This window comes from Parastagonospora nodorum (genome assembly GCF_000146915.1).
Source record: "Parastagonospora nodorum SN15 chromosome Unknown scaffold_20, whole genome shotgun sequence".
In the NCBI taxonomy this organism is placed as follows: Eukaryota; Fungi; Ascomycota; class Dothideomycetes; order Pleosporales; family Phaeosphaeriaceae; genus Parastagonospora; species Parastagonospora nodorum.
Genome location: NW_001884568.1, coordinates 259,168 through 275,777, shown reverse-complemented (window position 1 = coordinate 275,777; position 16,610 = coordinate 259,168). Strand labels below are relative to the sequence as shown.

The following is a 16,610-nucleotide window of genomic DNA, read 5'->3' as shown; positions in this document are numbered from 1 at the left end:
AAGCTACCAGAACATGTCTCCCTTCGTACCAACTTTGCCTCAGCCACGACTGAACCAGCCCGGAGCAAATGCTATCGAAAGCCCGTCGCGAGCCTTGTCGCGCACCCAAACGTCTCAAACACGAGAGGGAAACTTGGAGTCATCTCCATCATCGACATCCCAAGCAACAGCACCATCTCCTCCCACAGAAACATTCTTGGGCCACGTGGTACAGATCAAAGACCAAAAATCCGTACGATATGCGTGTAGGCAGGGGACATGCACCGACATGCTTCTAGCGACCAGAGGCGCATTCATCAAACACTACCATGAACACCAATCTTCCGCAACACTGGATTCCGGACCCGACCCTAACTGGGGCCAAGTTTTTAGAACCCATCGTCGGTTCCGTGTCCATATCTAATGATTCAAAAAGCCTTGTTGTTCAGGTGCGCCGAAAATGGGTGTCCGTGCCACACGATCTGGGAGAAGGTGACTGATCTCGTCGCTCACTTTACGAATATTCATGGGACGCAGAAAGAACAATTTCTTTTGTCCGCATGCGGGTTGCCCGCATAGCCAGGCTGGGGGAAAGAGAGGGTTCGTCGACTTCCCTTGGTTGTGTGGAGCATCTCAGGATGTACCATGAGGGATGATGGTGGTATTGCGTAGGATGGAGATACCACAGAACCGGATTTGAGCAGCATGTTGAATTGCCTTGGAGGAAAATGTGTTGATGTCGACGTCAAGGTATGGCGTGGTCGCTCGTACGCCGGCCGGTTCGGTCTCATAGTCCATCCATTCTTTCCCCAATCACGTGTTTCACACGATTTTGATCCGTGACTAGCGCATGCTCGTGTTGATTTTTTCATTTGTGTAGACCAATAAACGGAGTCCTACAATCCCATAGGGCGACCCGCCTAAACGATGTGAAAAATCTCTTGCTCTACAAACTCCCGGCCTTCTTCCAGGCTGAACCGATTCAAGAACTTATCAATGTGATCAGATCTCTTCTTCCCGTGAGACCATTCCAAGCAATTGAGGAACCACAGCCCGATGCGTCGATATGCATTTCCTGCGCCATCTGCCTCGACCACTAGAAGAAAGGCCAAGCGCTTCTTGATTCTCAGATTTCGCTCGGAAGGATCTTTGTTCTTGCCGATGAACAGCGCCCAGCATTGCGAGTCTTTATTGTGATCCGTATCATCGAGGCGAAAGACGCCTTCGTAGCTTTGCGCATACTCGGGAGAATATGCCGCGTTGGGGCCCAGTACCATTCCGATCGCAGAAGTGGTGATTTGGATGGATGGCAAAAAGCTGGACGGGTCTTCGGCGATGGCATGCAGTGTCGACGCCTCGTTGATGTCTTTCGGACCTTGGATGGCGTGGAAAACATCGACCCTGATGTTATCGGCTATAGCGAGGTTTCTTCGTAGGCAGTATTTGAACTCTAGAGGAGCCTTGTTATGTGTTGACGAAGTTTTGAAGGACGCCCATGTCCATGAGGGAAATTCAGATCGTGTCGCGCCAGCAGCTACCGTGGTTTTCGGGTTGCTATTGGCGGCTTTGAGCGACCAGGCAAGCCCGTTCATAAAAGCTTGGGTGGGTGTAAAAGGTGAACTATCTAGTTGGTGTGAGCTCGCTTGATTTAGAGAGCTTTGGTTGAAAAGTGGTATGCCGTGAAAGTGTTTAGCGCGCCCAGGACTAGGTGGGCAATTGTCAAAAGCGTTCAGGATACCCTCAAAGGCAGCTATTCCATCTGAAGCGTATGTAAGATCCCTTGGAATGTATTCGATCAGCCGATCGTACACGTCGTCGGGGTTGCTGCTGAATACCGAGTGGGGGAATACTTGGAAACTCTCTGAGAAGTCGTTTCCACTATTCTCAAGACCGTGGCCCAAGAATTCGAGATGGTGTTCTCGCTTACATTGGAAATAAACATGAGTGTCTGTAAATACCAAGGTACGCGATGATAGCAAAGCCTCTTGGTATCTGTCGAACCGAAGGTGAGGTTAGCCGATGGTCCGGATGTCGCTAACAGACTGATGCTTACGTCCATCCTCGAGTATTCCAACGTGATGATTTAACCTGTTCACGTGTACTTTTGGATATGATGAATTGAATATCACCGATAGTGAGCACTTTTTGTGGGCTCCGTACAGTGCGGCAGATACCTGGCAGACCACTGAACGCATCCGTCCCGCTTGCCGCTATGATTGTGAGGGCAGCACCACCATAGATAACGTCCATGCTCCGGATCGTTGCTAATCTTTTCTGCACATCATGCTGATTGATGCAGTACTCGTCGACCCAGAGCTGGGGTATTCCTAATTTGGTCGCAACGTAGATCGCATCGCTAATGGTCTTAGGTAGGTATTTCGGCAGCCGTGTCCCTAATCCAAAGGTTGAAGTACTGCATTTGAAACTACCCCAGACGTAGCTAAGGCACACGTACGGCTCGCCAGCCTTGAGTAACCTTACCAAGCGAGTCTTGCAATCGATCACACACAGGGGTCGTGCTGGGGATGGGTGTGCATGCGAAGACCAGCAGCTTGTTGACGACAAACGGTGATACATATTACATCTTTCCAGCCAGGATTTGACGAGATTAAGATTCGCTTTTTTTGCACTGATTACTCGTCCAGCAGCCCACTGGGTGTCGAAAGGGAATGCATCCGTCATACGTAACGAGAAGAGGCGCAATGTGTTCACCATGGGGCAATATGAACATCGACACCTTATCGCATAGTACTTGAGTGCTGAATTTTGCAGTTGCTCTTCTTGTATCCAGAAATTCAATTTCTTGACTGGAGGCCCGTGTGGTATTTGTTCGGCATTCTCGCATTTCCGCAGCTCTTTGAATAAGGCACACAGTGGACAACTCCTGTCGAAGAAAGCTGGCACCCTCATTGCGATACCTTCTGGATTGAGGCTCGCGTCCGTCTTGTGCAGATATCGAAAGACACGAGAACCTCTACATCTTGCGCAGAAGTTGTCGATGTGATCGAGTGCTGTGGTTATAGGAGCTTCGAAGTTTCCCCCGGGCGCTGGGGAAACTTGGCCGATCATTACGTTGGCTTTACGTCTGTTCTGAACCCGTTCTGTATAGCGCATCCAAGCCAGCTCGTGTGTAGGAAGACTAGCCACGCCACGCTTTACTGTCAGGAGCGGAGGAGCCGTGCGAAACAATTCGCAATTTTATCGCAACGGTCAGTATCTCCAGAACATTTATTGTTGTTAAAAAAAGAGGTGCGATGCTGGATGCTGTGGGTGTCGTGCAACATGAAGTTGGTCCAGGCGGCTGCAGTGGCTGTGCCTCATACCCCGCCAGAGCTTTGATCCCCATAACACTCCATTGCTAAATATGGCTCGACAGGTAACGTGCTAGGTTCAGAAAGTTGGATACTATGTTATCGCATTGTGTCTTTTCCTAGTTTTGACAATCTAGAATCACCTGATTCCGACCATGGCCTGATTTGTTCAAAAGAAGAGGCATTCATAAGTTAACGATGCAATTGCGATTATGCGGATCGAGATTCTTCTCCACTTCTGTTTCTCCGCGACCGCCTTCTCAATACTATTCCTCAAAAGAAATCCAGACAAACTATGGCCGCGCTTAGTCTCGTGTTCTAGCAGCGAATGGCAGTCATCGAAAGATCAACTGCATACTTCATCGAACAGCACTTCTGCCACAGGGGCACTTCGATCGCGCAGCTTGGTTGGAGAGGATCTTGCGAATTGTGCGTGGCTAGGCCGGCATCATAGCGTCTCCCTTTTTCAAGAAAGCTGTGTTGAGATATAGGAAAAAGGTGGTAGGATGTGTCGCTTCATCAGCCTAAGATGATGTCCTTCCTGGTCGTCTCGAGCTCCTTCCAGTCCGATTCGTTGACTCTTGCAAGACCCAAGCGGACAGCATAGGGACCACCTTCTCTAGTCTCGCGCCATTCGATGAGCATGATATTAGCCCAGGGCACTGCTTCCGGTTTTGGCACAAGGGAACCATCGGTGTAATAAAAGGTAGCGCAGCTTTCGCCAGTATGGGTTGAGAGTAGAATGAATTCTGCCTTGTATTCCTCGCAACGACTGCAGATGATTGTGTCGGGAATAGTCATCTTACCAATATCCTTGCCGCACGGTGTCAATATGCGCACCGGTAGAGATACATGACATTTGGCAACATGCAAACGTGTATCGATTTTGAGCGTCAGAGACGACGTATCGGCGGTGAAATGGAGGAGACCGAAGTCAAGCAGGTCTGCGTCTAGTCTTGGTGCTTCGGCACCTGTGAATGCGGATTTCGGTAGGACCTCCTCAGCCGAATTGCTGCTACCTGTCACTTTGTAATCTCCAGTGTATAGTATGGGATCGAGCCAGGTAACGCGAGACATGATTGCTTTGTCTGGACAGCCACCGTATCTAACGCGGCTGCCTTTGGCAATCCAAGTCCAAGACGGCATAGGGAGACGACGAAGGACCCCAGCCTCATCCGGCACGAAATGCCCTTCGCTACAGTCATTAATGCAGCATGTATGCCATAACAAGGCTTCGTCCAGGTGGTCATAGGGTAAGCCCCAGATATAGCCATTTCGAAATCGATCCTTGAGGCCCTTCAGAATTCCAATGAATGCCCAGAACACGTCCGAGTCATCGTGAAACTTTCTCATAGTATATTGCTCCACTCTGTGCATGTAAACGCCTAATGCACACCATTGTTCCAAGCCTGGTCCTTCGCGAATTTCCATGCTATCCGAATCAAATATGGCAAGCAAAGAATTAGCCTCCGTTGGCAGATGTCGCCAATCTCTGTATTCGGTGTGCTGGTCTTCACACCACGATTCATCGGGGCAGTTCCAAAACACCTGGTTTTGAGTGAAGATAAGTGCTCTTCTGGCTAGCATACCTTCTTGGAACGTCCAGCCTCGTGTATTCCATACTGTGTCGCTCATGGTAGTATGCAAATTCGGTCTAGAAGTGCTATACTCGACGCCATCAAGCAATTCGAGCGGCGGTCCTTTCGACATAGATATCGGTGTCGTGTACCGACATTGGTTGGAACTCCATCGTGGAAGGTGCATCTCTGCGTTTGTGACAGCGGCGATGATCGTGAGTGTCGCATGTCCGTAAATTTCGTCCATGATAGGTAGTTGCCGTTGTTTGTCTTGCATGTCATCTTGTATAATACAAGCCGTGTCAACCCAGAGAAACCTCTCGCCCAGCTGGGCTACAACTTCCATAGTATCCATTATGAGTCGCGGAAGAATCTTTTCGGTCAAGCTTCCTTCGCGGAAAAAGTTTGCGATGGTGGACTTGATGAGCACGCCTTTGGTACCTTGGCCCCATACGTATGAAAGTGCCACATATCGTTCATGGAGTGTAGATGTTATGAGGCAACGCTTCTGAATGTCAACAAGTCTCAAGCTGGCCCTGACATCGGTTTTCGGTTTCCATCGCTTGCATCGTTCGTGGCTCACCGAACAGAAGCTCATCCACTCTTTGAGTAGATCGACGTCTACGAACGCCGGAAGTCGACGCAAGCGGACAAGAGCATTGCGCTCCGATGTCAAATTCGTAGTGTTGGCGACCTGATCAAAACTCGAGCCGTATGACGCGGCTCTCTCAACTGGCTGTAGTAAAGCTCCGACGTAATTGAACCCGTCGGTAAAGTGACTCGATGTTGTGCCGCAGAGATGTATTTCAAGGTAGAGCGGTCGCCCGATCGGCGTGATGCTCGTGCTTGTAGGCTGTCTGATGGAGAATGAAGAGTTGAGGAGGCGCAAACTCAAGCCTTTCGACTTGGGGATAGTGTCGAAATCTGGGATTGATGCAACATGTTGGGCAACGAGCCGACATGAAGGGCAATCCTTGTTGGCCATGACAGAACCTATTGTGGACATCATGACCTCTCGTCCGGCAAGATAGCGTTTTGGATCCGGTTGCACATCATACCGAACCAGCAAACAAGATTCGCAAACACGGTCTACCTGTGGAAAGATCGCGTAAGGTCTCTTGTTGATATTTTGCAAAGTCATTCTGATAGCCACTCCAGAGTTGCCAGACCCGATCACTAGCGATTAAAGATCAGAATCCTGTCGTCCGATAGTTCGAGGTGCCAAGAGAGACGATACAGAAACTGCCGGATTCTTTCTAGTCGCGTTTCGAGTGTTGAGGATAAGCGATGATTGCTCATGGATGAGGAACGTCCTGAGATGTTATGTGACGTGCCTGGTCAAATGTACCATCTTGAGAAGGCAGCTTGCGCGACAACGCTACGTCTGATTCGATGTCACCTTAGTCGCACGCTCATCCTATACACGGGATACTACATGCTGACCCGCACAATGTAACAGCGAGCGTGGTTCTTATACGGCCAGGCATACACAGCACAGCCCCTGTGAGCTGTTGAGCCATGATCGCCGCGCAACACAGGACAGGGAGACGCGTTGAGGGCAGCTTCACAGACCTAGACAGACTGTCGGCTGGGGTAGATACTTCGCATGGCAGATGCCGATTTAGTAGCTGCTTCTAGGTAAGCACAGGCGGCAAGAGCTGACAGTGCTTAAGTGGCATGGCTTGTTGCTGGAATGAGTTGATGTGATGAAGAGCAATACTCAGATGCAATGAGATGGAAGGAGTCCGGGTGCGCTAGTGGCATCGGAAGGTACTTGCGGCAATGGAAATTTCATCACCGTCGAAGCACGAGCGTAATCACGTGGCAGTGTTTGGATATGTTCGACGTGATATCCTTGGTAGACTGAAATGCGTGAATTGATATCTGAATGGGCAGAGCGCGGTGCTACTGCCCAGCCTGTAGTCGTGACTCGTGACTCGTGAATGTGGGAGGCGCAAGGTGTAGTAAGGTGTAGTACATAATTTGTACGAGCGAAACAAGATGCATGTCACCATGTATGACTTCCCAACATTTTGCACATTGTCAAAAGCAAGCGTAAAATGTGTTGAAGATACAAAAGTACGGCTATCTTCTACCGCCGACCCGACATCAGCTCCATTAACCCCACTGCAGCATTGCCCTGATTAACACTGCTCGAGAGATTGCCTGCCTCGTAGCTCTCGTCCTTGAGGCGCTGTAGCCTCTGGTGCGCGCTCTCGGCGATGTCGGCATTGCCGTCCTCTCCCAGCTGCGCGGTCCGGCTAGGAGGGGGACCGTAGATGTCCTTAGGAGCTGCGAAATGTACTGGTGGCTGACCAAGCTTGCCAATAGGTCGGAACGGGTCCAGATTCGCCTTGACAAATACGGGCTGCGGCTGTGGTGAAGATACAGTGATGTTTGGCACCTCCATAGAGGCTGAAGGCGGCGAACTGGCCTCGAATGACGATATTATGTCCTTCCCCCTCTTCGCCTCTTGGTTGGTCCTGACTTTATAGAGGGCGAACTTGAGACGCGTTCGCATGTTCTCCGCGCGCGTCTTCTTGGGCTGTTCGGTGGGCGCAGATGTTGGCGCGGGGGCGGGGCCGTCTGCCGAAGCCACCTGCTCGCTCTTCTGACTCGCGCATAGCTCGTAGTTCAGGAAGTCGGAGAAAGATTGATTGCTTTTCTGGGAGTTTTGGACAGGTTCGGGCTCTGGTGTCGGTGTATTGCGCTCAGTGGGCGATCCAGGATCTGCGAGGGCAACTGGGTTGTTTTCCTGGTACAGTGAGCATTCTGATGACGCGTCTCAATGCTCGACTGACGTACCGTGTGCTGTTGCATGGCATCAGTTGTGAGTCGGATGCCCGAATTCCACATGCTCTCGTCGCGCGCATGAGCAAGCATTTTGCCGCTGCCTGGCTTCTCGGCGTCGTCGACCTCTTCAATACTTCGCTTCTTGCTGTGCCCCGAGGCAGCAGGAGAAGCCACAAGGTTCTCTTTGTCAGCAAAGACAGAAGGTATATGCGACGTGATCTTCTTCAGTGGGCTCCGTGGTCGTGTGGCTTCGGACGAATCAATGACTGGCGAGTTGATGGCTCTCGGTGTCAAGTCGCCTAAAGCGCGTCGTGATGGAGTGTGATGAGGGCTTTGGTGGGTGCTCATATCTAGTCTATATGGTGTTGTGCTCATGTTGTTGTTGCGACTTAGACGCGTCGAGACAAAACAAGCCAGTTGGTGCAGGCAACGTTCGTTATAAGCCAGCAGTAATGATGTAGAAGGACAGTGTCTTGTTCAGTATCTCAGGATGAGGTATGAGACAGCTCAGAGGAAATCAATCATAGATGTTGTTGTGAGCGAGGTCGCGTTCGAGGTTGGGAAGTCGCATAGCAGGATTGGAAGCTACGACCACCGTGAACGCGATTGGTGGGGTCAGCAAGGGTCTCGCCTGCCCGCCTTCCCGCCTCCACCCACCAACTCTCCACCCTTCGTGTCTTCTCCACCGATGCACCATGAATCCGGCATTCCTTGCATGTTCTTCTTCTCTTCGCTGCAGGGGAGAGATTATGGCTTCAGTTCTGCAGAGTCCAATGCACACTGCGACTCTGCTGCACATTACACGCTGTGATACCAGTTCGCGCAGGCGTATATCCTCATTTCACACTGACGCATCACAACTGCACCAGGACCCATGGAATACAAGAACGTGCATCCACGGGCTCGAACATCACTGCTGTCCAGTCACATGAACTGAAAGAGCTCGCCAAAACCACGGTGATTCTGCAGCTAGAAGCAAGGTATAGCTTGCACGGCATATGGACGTGCTTCACATCTCATATCGATAGGCGCAAATGCCACCGCGACCGCAGTGGATCTTGCCATACGTCATCGCTGAAATATGCGTGGTGCAAGTCGCGTATGCGCACGGCTTCCAAACTATTGAATGTCTGAGTTGAATTTGCGTCTTCAGCGTTTATTGTTCATTCCAATGCGTGTGTGTAACACTCCTCACATCACACCACGAAAATATTCTCAGCGCCCAAGGGTATAAGCAAATATATGCTGCCACGAGTTATTGCACGAGAAGAACAACTCGCAAGTAACTCGAAGACATGCGTTCATTCACTATTCTCCTAACATTAGGCAGTCTGGCCGCGATGAAGGGCTTCTTCCAAAAAGCTAAAGCTGAGCTGCAAGGCATCACGCAGCAGCTTGACTCTAACGCGGCTTATTCGGGATCAACGGAACCATCGCCAAACCAACAACGAGACTCTTCTGATGCAGGACATCATTTGCGCAACAATATTCGAGAACCGACGACTCTGGATATCATGCGTTATCGCTATCATCATGGCACGAATCTCGGCTCCGTGTATGTGATCGAACGCTGGCTCCAGCCGTCGCGGTTCCCAGACGGCGCGGAAGGGTCAAGTGAGCTCGCAGCCGTAAAAGCGTGGGTCGATAAGATCGGCTTGGACGCTACGCAACGAAAGTATGAAGACTACTGGGATACCGCAATTACCAAGGAGGACATACAATGGCTCGTGAACAAAGCCAAGTGCACGACCATCCGGCTGCCCATTGGATATTTCGATCTGCCAGGGCGCAAATTTACGCGCGGAACCCCTTTTGAACCGTACGCCCAAGTTTATAATGGAGCCTGGTACAGCATTCGCAAGCTTATTGCTCGTCTGCGAGAGCACTCCATTGGCGTACTAATCGACTTGCACGCACTCCCAGGCGGCGCCAACAACCAGGAGCACTCAGGCACCAACAGCGGTCGTGCAGAGCTTTGGAGTTCCACTTCGAATCGTGCGCTCGGAGTGAGCTGTTGCGAGTTCCTTGCTCGAGATGTTCAGACCGGTTCCAACCTTGTAGGCATACAACTTGCCAACGAAGCTGAGTGGGACGCGCCAGGTATGTATGAGTGGTATGATCAGTGTATATCTGCCATCTCAGCGGTCGATTCCAGCATTCCAGTCATCATATCAGATGGCTGGAATCTGAACAAGTCTATCAAGTACTCACTTGGCAAGAATTCGGTGTATGCCAAGCAGCCAACGGCACCAGTTGTCATCGACACACACTACTACTGGGCTTTCACTGACGAGGACAAGAAAAAGTCTCCTCAAGAAGTCACCAGTGAGGTCTATTCGAAACTTGACGAGCTCGATGGTAAAGAGGGCTCCGTGATTGATCGAGGCGCCTCACAGGTCATCGTTGGTGAGTATTCTTGCGTTTTAGTCGAGGAATCGTGGAAAAGATGCAATGAAACGTCAAAGGAAGAGTGCGTGACGAAATTCGGTCAAACTCAAAGCAAGCGATGGCAAGATCGTGCAGGCGGCAGTTTCTTCTGGACATGGAAGATGGACTGGATGCCGGGTGGCGAATGGGGGTTCAGGGCGCAAACCGATGCGGGGAATATCGTGCCGCCCAAGCACGCAATTCTTTCACAGCAAAATAAGATTACACTACTCCAGAAAGCGATCCGAGAACGTGATGCTCGACTACATGGTGCTCGGGAGGCGCACGTCACATACTGGCGTCGCGCGGACCCCAATGGCAAGTACGAACATGAAAAGTATGAGCACGGATGGCGAGTTGGTTACCAAGACGCTTTTGCATTCCTCGAAGGGCGTGCAACCCAAGGAGACCGGATTGGAATGCTGGAAATGTGGGTATTGAAAAGATTGAGAGACAGTGGTTACCGTGGCGGCCTCACGTGGCAATTCGAACACGGCTTGAGAAAAGGCATCCAGGATTTCTACAACGCTGTTGAACTTTGAAGTAGACAGTCTCATTCACCACCGTGAATGTCGGACTAGCGCACAGGTGCCGTTTGCTATGACCTCACTGCCGGTACCTCAGAGTATCACGATCTCTGTGAGACCCAATGGCGATAGTACGTCTGGACCTGAGCATAAACAATCACCGCTCACCTTTGATTGCAAACCATGGTCAACTTCTCTCAACATCATCGTCGGCTGTTCCGAATTTCCTCGTCCTTGCGAACCGAGTCCTCTTACAATGCCAGTCCAGGACCCCACAACTTCGTTTATGAATATCGATCATCTCACAGTTGACAGCCCGCGCTTAGACGCGGACGCCGAAGCAACTGGCCTGCTCAAAGAGACCGTACTTCGACCCTACCAAGCCTACTGCGTAACGGAAGCGTCTTCGAGGCCTCCCAGTCCGAGTTCGCTGAGACCTCAGCCTTTGCGCGTTCGATCTTCCAGACTTCAAAATCTTGGTTCTGAGCCGCAATCATTGCCGAGTTGGCCTGATCTCCAGACACCAGCGACGTACACCCAACGAAATGGCAGTCTTGCAATACTGTCCAAAGAGGGAAAAGAAGGCAATGAACAACACGAGTTGTCCAATCAAGCACTTCCCTCCCGCTGCACAAGCCTAGAATCTCAAGATCACATTACACAAGCTGTCACTCCACGCGGAAGCCACCCACTAGCGACCAGTCAAACTAGGACGTACGACGAAACACCATCACATTCGCGGATGCAACAGACAAGCCGAAAACATGTAACAGCGTCCACAGCGTATCGTCGAAAGGCATTGCCACAGCATTTCAGTGACTCAAGCATGGGCCATCATCCACTGCCACCGCTCCCAATTGGGCGCACACATCTCCCCGACCTCAATTGTTCCGCAAGCGGAAGACCAGAGACAGCAGAATATCAAGAAGAGAACTTGTACCACAAATCGCATGGTACACAAAGTTCGATCCGCCTTTACAGAATGGCACCACAGCGGCGAACAGCCTCCGGTCACTGAGCATCGCCATGAAGATCTGCACTTGCCCAACGAGGGAAGAAATACAAACAAGAGATCTCACATACTTCTCAAAAGCGATTGTCATATCTCCATTAGAACTAAGGACTTCCCATGTTGGGACTCTACCCCAACGATGTGCCCGCACCAAGTCTGTATGGACGTTCACGACCAAGCTATGCGTGCGCTGATCAACCTCAATTCGAGTCGTCTGAAAGACTGTACATTTCCCGGGGCCTTCTTTCTGGAATGGAAGACGACAGGCGCGCACATCGCAGAACGCAGCCCAAAGACGCCCAGTTGAAATACCAATTCGGCCGTCGTCCTGACATACGACTAGATGTTCCACCTCCCACTCCACCACACAGATCACTGCCCAAATCAACGCCCAATCAAACAGAACGTTTAAACCCAACTGATCCCACTGCGGATCAAAACGCACTGCTTCGACCAAACCGCTCTTCCTTTCCCATATGCGTTCCCCGAAAACTGGCCCCAGGACCCCGCCCACCTCCCCTGGGGATCCAGTGACAACCTCGAACTCCGCCGCCAGACGCGTAGCGACGCTCGGAGAACGCGAAGATGCGCGCAAAATGCGCGATAGCGGTTCGTCGTTTTACAAAAGCTCGGATTCGACGGAAAGTGTGCGCGAGAACACGATGAGGCGGGAGGTCGAAGAGTATAGAGAGCAGGTGTTGAGATTGTATCCGGATCTGGAGTTTGATGGGAAGAAGAATGAGGAAGGGGGGTGTTGTTGGTGTTTGTGTGCGGTTATGTGATGGGGTGGGATTGGGGAAGGTGGGTTGTGGGTGTGAATGATCAGAGCTGCGTGAGGCTTCACGTTGGGTTCTTTGTTCGTTATCCTGAACGTCACTGTCGATGGATACAACTCTAGATCGATTGATTGCGCATAGCAACGTCTTCCCTTCACAGTAAGCAGTGCAGTGATAGCCACATGCGCATATATATATATATATCCCCAGCTGAGTTGGCGCTCTTTACTCTCTAAATCCCAGCGCACAACCGTCATCTTGCAAGCAAGAGATAATTTCACCGTGTCACCGACATCACACACTCTCCATATCAACAGCACCACCTAGCAACACCACCTACCTCGCCTCCCTAATGCCTCGTAAGATGGAAAATGTTCGTGCAACCACCAACTCTCCTTTCCAACAGCAAAACTCCAGCAGACCAAATTCTAAAACAAAAGCCCCCCATGGATACCAGAACGGGTCTACTCCACCTAGCTTGGTGTGTGTCTTGGGTGAAAATTGCCATTGCAATGTGAGACAAGATGAGAAATGATAGGTGGGGATGGAAGGGCCGGTGCGGTGCGGGGCGGGGCGGGGCGGTGGGATGGGGATGAGGGGTGCTTGGGTGAGAAGGGAAGAGGAAGTAAACTCTAGGAAGATGTTGATTGTGGGAGTAGAATTGGTTGGAACCTGCAGCAATTCTCGCCTGTTCATTGTTTCGAGATTAGGTATGGTCATGGTGTGTGTTTGGTGGAACTTGAAATGCAGACCACGGAAGGTTTTGCGGAACTTGAATTTCGATACTTCTTATGCCCTGTAACAGATGATATGTGCGCTTATGCCATGTAACTAATAATGTGTGCGCTTATGCTGCATGTCTAATCCGTAAGCCAGTTCTACACCAAGTCTTCACATATATGCTATACATAGCCATCTCATCGTACCATAAAGCATATTGATTGGGGTACTATGATACGCTAACAACCCTGCATTGTGGGATCGCTGATCTTCATTTTATGCATCTTACATACTGTACCTGCTTTCGGCCTCATTGTAGCATCATGAGTAGTCCCAAGCTGCACTACATGAGACTTTTTCATCACATAGCTACAACAACCTCAAAGACACGAGGTGCATCCACTCCCGCTCGGCTCCAGCTCAGCCGCATATTTCTAGGCAGCGAGCTAAATATGGCCACCGCCGGACCATCGAGCGGCCCTTGCCGACTCCACACGCTCCCCGGCGAACAAGCTGGAGACTACACCCACGGGCAAGGGCTAGCGATGTCTATAGCGCATGCAGCGCGCGATTAATGCAGAACACCAGAAATTCAGTGATAAAGCTGGGTTTGAAGGACCGATAAATTATGTAAAGGTGGTGCTGAAGAAATGATACTGTGGAGACGGACGGAGGTCAGGGTCCTGGTGTAAACTCGAGATATGTATGGGTGCAAGATAAGGCAAGTATGGAGTGGGAGCACGGAGAAATGGACATTGATAACTGCGAAGACGTGCAAATTTCTTTCCTCGTAACATGATTCACTTGGCCTGGGGCCACACTCAACAATAGTCGTGGTCGTTATGGCTAGCAAGCCTGGTGGTTGCGCGTGGCGTGCAAATGCGTGCCGTGTTACTGCTGTGCCGCCCCCTTGCCTGACTACCCTACCTACATCCAACGAGTAGGCGGCGCACTAAACAATTGCGGGTTGTTGCGTAATACCTGTGCAGCCGAAGTCTCACCGGCACGGGTATACTGCCATCCTGATGCAGGCCTAGGAGATGCTGTTTCTGCCCTACTAAATGCCGTTCTAGAAGAGTTAGCGCTTCTAGCGGGCGGGTTGGTTGAGTAAAAAGAGGCAGAAGACCGCGATTGCCGCATTTCATCGGCACGCGCACGGATTGGTGCAGTTCAAGGCAATTGCCTCGATGCCGACAGGGTCGTGCAACGCCTTTCTAGTGGAGGTCACCTAGGTATTAATTGACCCAGTTCTTCTTTGCAAAAGTTCATCCTTCTTCGTTTCGATATCGACAGGAACACTATGTCAAAGTCTACCGGCATGCTTGCCACTCTAGCGCTGCTGCTTGCTCCTACCGTTGCTGGTGCTGCATGTCCATCTCAATCTGCTTCTACCGTTCACGCCACCCACACTGTCACAACTCCCGAGCCAGCTTACTCCTCTAAGCCTGGTAATTCAAGCGAGTCTGTTTCGTCTGCCGATCTTGTCTTCCACAATGGTTCCATCTACACATTGGACGCACAATCATCAAAAGTTGGTGCCCTCGCAGTCAAGGATGGAATCATCACTTTTCTCGGCTCTAGTGAAGGCGTCACTCGTTACATTAGCAATGCAACCAAGGTCGTAGACCTCAATGGACGAGCAGCCACCCCAGGATTGGTCGACGCCCACATGCACATTCTTTCTGGTGGAGCCTTCCTTCTCAAGTGTGACCTGAACTACCAGCCACTTGATCTTCAGGCGGTTCTGAAACATATCCAGGGCTGTATAGATGGCGAGACGGATGCAGCCGCCGAAGCCTGGCTCGAGGTGGTGAACATGGACTACCCGAGTCTCATCACACGAAGCGGCCCAGTCACCAAGAAGGATCTGGACACGCTGAAAACAACGAGGCCAATGCTCATCAGATCGAGTGACTACCACACCGTGCTGGTCAACTCCAAAGCATTGGACCTCTCCTCAATAACAGCCAGTACCCCAAACCCAGGAAACGGCATCATTGAGCGCTTGGCAGGGAATGAGCCCTCAGGTGTTCTTCAGGATAATGCTTTCGCGTTGCTATCCGGTCCTCCACCTCCTACAGACAAGGAAAATGTGGAGGCAGGGCGTGCTGCTCTAGAGCTGCTCCGACAAGCTGGAATCACTACCTTTCAGGAGGCTGCGGCTAGCGAAGAGCACCATACAATTTTCCAGACTTTGCTGGCCAATGACGAGTTGAGCGCACGCGCATACTTTGACTACCGAATTGAGGCTCCCAATGGGACGGCCGGTGTAGCTGATCTCGTTGCAAAGACGCTGGCTACGGTCGGTCCTTTACACGACAACTCAACTCTGCAGCGCAAGCCATCGCTCAAGTGGCAGGCAATTAAGCTCTTCCTTGATGGTGTCATCACATACCCAGCCAGCACCGCTGCTCTCATCGACCCGTACTGGCTCCCGGTCAATGGAACGAACGAGACTGTCTGGGCGGCAGACAATTCCACTTTGGTCAAGACATACTGGAGCCCTGAAATCCTGACCCAGACCCTGGAGGGACTCTTCCTGGGGGGTCTTGATGCACAAATGCACGCGGACGGTGACCTTGCAGTTCGCACTGGCCTCAATGCAGCCCAGTCGTTCCGTGAAAAACATCCCGAGCACGATTTCCGCCTGGGCCTTGCTCACGACGAGCTCTCCCACCCAGATGACTGGCCTCGGTTTGCTGAGCTCGGCGTGGATGCTATCATGAGCTTCCAGTGGTCTCAGCTTAGCTCCTTCTACGTTCCAAGCACTTTCGAGTCCCTTGCGGACTATCGCCTCAAGAACCTGCAGGCATATGCTCAGATCGAGAAGGCCGGACGACCTGTAGTGTACGGAAGCGATTGGCCAGTAAGTTTTTTATTTCTTGGTATGTATTCCGAAAGCTGACATATTGTAGATCGATCCTCTCGATGAGTTCTTGGCTCTTAAGGTGGGTGTTACGCGCAGGGGCGATCCTGAGAACCCCAACTCTGCAGCTTCGCAGGGTGCCCCCTACGATGGCACGTTTCCTGGAGAGGGCCTCTCTCGTGAAGCCGCCTTCCGTGCTATTACCACCAACAGCGCAAAGTTCCTCCGTGCCAACAACCAGATCGGCTCACTGGAAGAGGGTAAATTCGCCGACATCATCGTTCTGGAGAACGACTACTTCACTGTCCCTGAGGAGGCGTTAGGTCGCCAGAAAGTCCTACTGACTGCTGTGGGTGGCGAGGTTGTGTACGTCGCTGAAGGTGCTGGTGCAGGCTTTGAGCAAGTCACTGCGAAGTTCCCGAACAGCAGTGGCAATTCGACGTTGGCAAGAAGGGCTATCGGCGGCCTTGATCGCACGCAATTGTCGCGAAGCGGAAAGAAGGCAGCTGCGAAGTTAAGGAAAAGGCAGACATGTCTGCACAAGCACTAGATAGTACTTGCTGTCAGCTGGACACAATACAGAAATGAACAAATTTCAACGATCAGTCAAGCCACTTAGCCC

General features: G+C 51.3%; 7 protein-coding genes across 7 annotated transcripts; 4 read left to right on the top strand and 3 right to left on the bottom strand.

The window, feature by feature from the left end:
- Positions 1-13: 13 nt before the first annotated feature.
- On the top strand, positions 14-479 carry SNOG_11725 (hypothetical protein; the record flags this gene model as incomplete). Its single annotated transcript, XM_001801912.1, has 2 exons — positions 14-232; positions 429-479. 2 exons carry the CDS (start codon positions 14-16, stop codon positions 477-479), a joined length of 270 nt encoding a protein of 89 aa, XP_001801964.1.
- Positions 480-899: 420 nt separating this feature from the next.
- SNOG_11724 (hypothetical protein) lies at positions 900-1,571 on the bottom strand (the record flags this gene model as incomplete). Its single annotated transcript, XM_001801911.1, has 1 exon — positions 900-1,571. The coding sequence occupies one exon, from the start codon at positions 1,569-1,571 to the stop codon at positions 900-902; it is 672 nt and encodes a 223-aa protein (XP_001801963.1).
- A 2,238-nt stretch (positions 1,572-3,809) lies between these two features.
- On the bottom strand, positions 3,810-5,873 carry SNOG_11723 (hypothetical protein; the record flags this gene model as incomplete). The annotated part of the gene is made up of 1 exon (XM_001801910.1): positions 3,810-5,873. The coding sequence occupies one exon, from the start codon at positions 5,871-5,873 to the stop codon at positions 3,810-3,812; it is 2,064 nt and encodes a 687-aa protein (XP_001801962.1).
- A 1,038-nt stretch (positions 5,874-6,911) lies between these two features.
- SNOG_11722 (hypothetical protein) lies at positions 6,912-8,035 on the bottom strand (the record flags this gene model as incomplete). The annotated part of the gene is made up of 2 exons (XM_001801909.1): positions 6,912-7,622; positions 7,673-8,035. The coding sequence occupies 2 exons, from the start codon at positions 8,033-8,035 to the stop codon at positions 6,960-6,962; spliced, it is 1,026 nt and encodes a 341-aa protein (XP_001801961.1). The 3' UTR covers positions 6,912-6,959.
- Positions 8,036-9,000: 965 nt separating this feature from the next.
- SNOG_11721 (hypothetical protein) lies at positions 9,001-10,629 on the top strand (the record flags this gene model as incomplete). The annotated part of the gene is made up of 2 exons (XM_001801908.1): positions 9,001-10,066; positions 10,184-10,629. 2 exons carry the CDS (start codon positions 9,001-9,003, stop codon positions 10,627-10,629), a joined length of 1,512 nt encoding a protein of 503 aa, XP_001801960.1.
- Positions 10,630-10,687: 58 nt separating this feature from the next.
- SNOG_11720 (hypothetical protein) lies at positions 10,688-11,632 on the top strand (the record flags this gene model as incomplete). The annotated part of the gene is made up of 2 exons (XM_001801907.1): positions 10,688-10,745; positions 10,878-11,632. The coding sequence occupies 2 exons, from the start codon at positions 10,688-10,690 to the stop codon at positions 11,630-11,632; spliced, it is 813 nt and encodes a 270-aa protein (XP_001801959.1).
- Positions 11,633-14,422: 2,790 nt separating this feature from the next.
- Positions 14,423-16,596, top strand: SNOG_11719 (hypothetical protein; the record flags this gene model as incomplete). Its single annotated transcript, XM_001801906.1, has 2 exons — positions 14,423-15,988; positions 16,038-16,596. 2 exons carry the CDS (start codon positions 14,423-14,425, stop codon positions 16,536-16,538), a joined length of 2,067 nt encoding a protein of 688 aa, XP_001801958.1. The 3' UTR covers positions 16,539-16,596.
- Between the last annotated feature and the right edge of the window lie 14 nt (positions 16,597-16,610).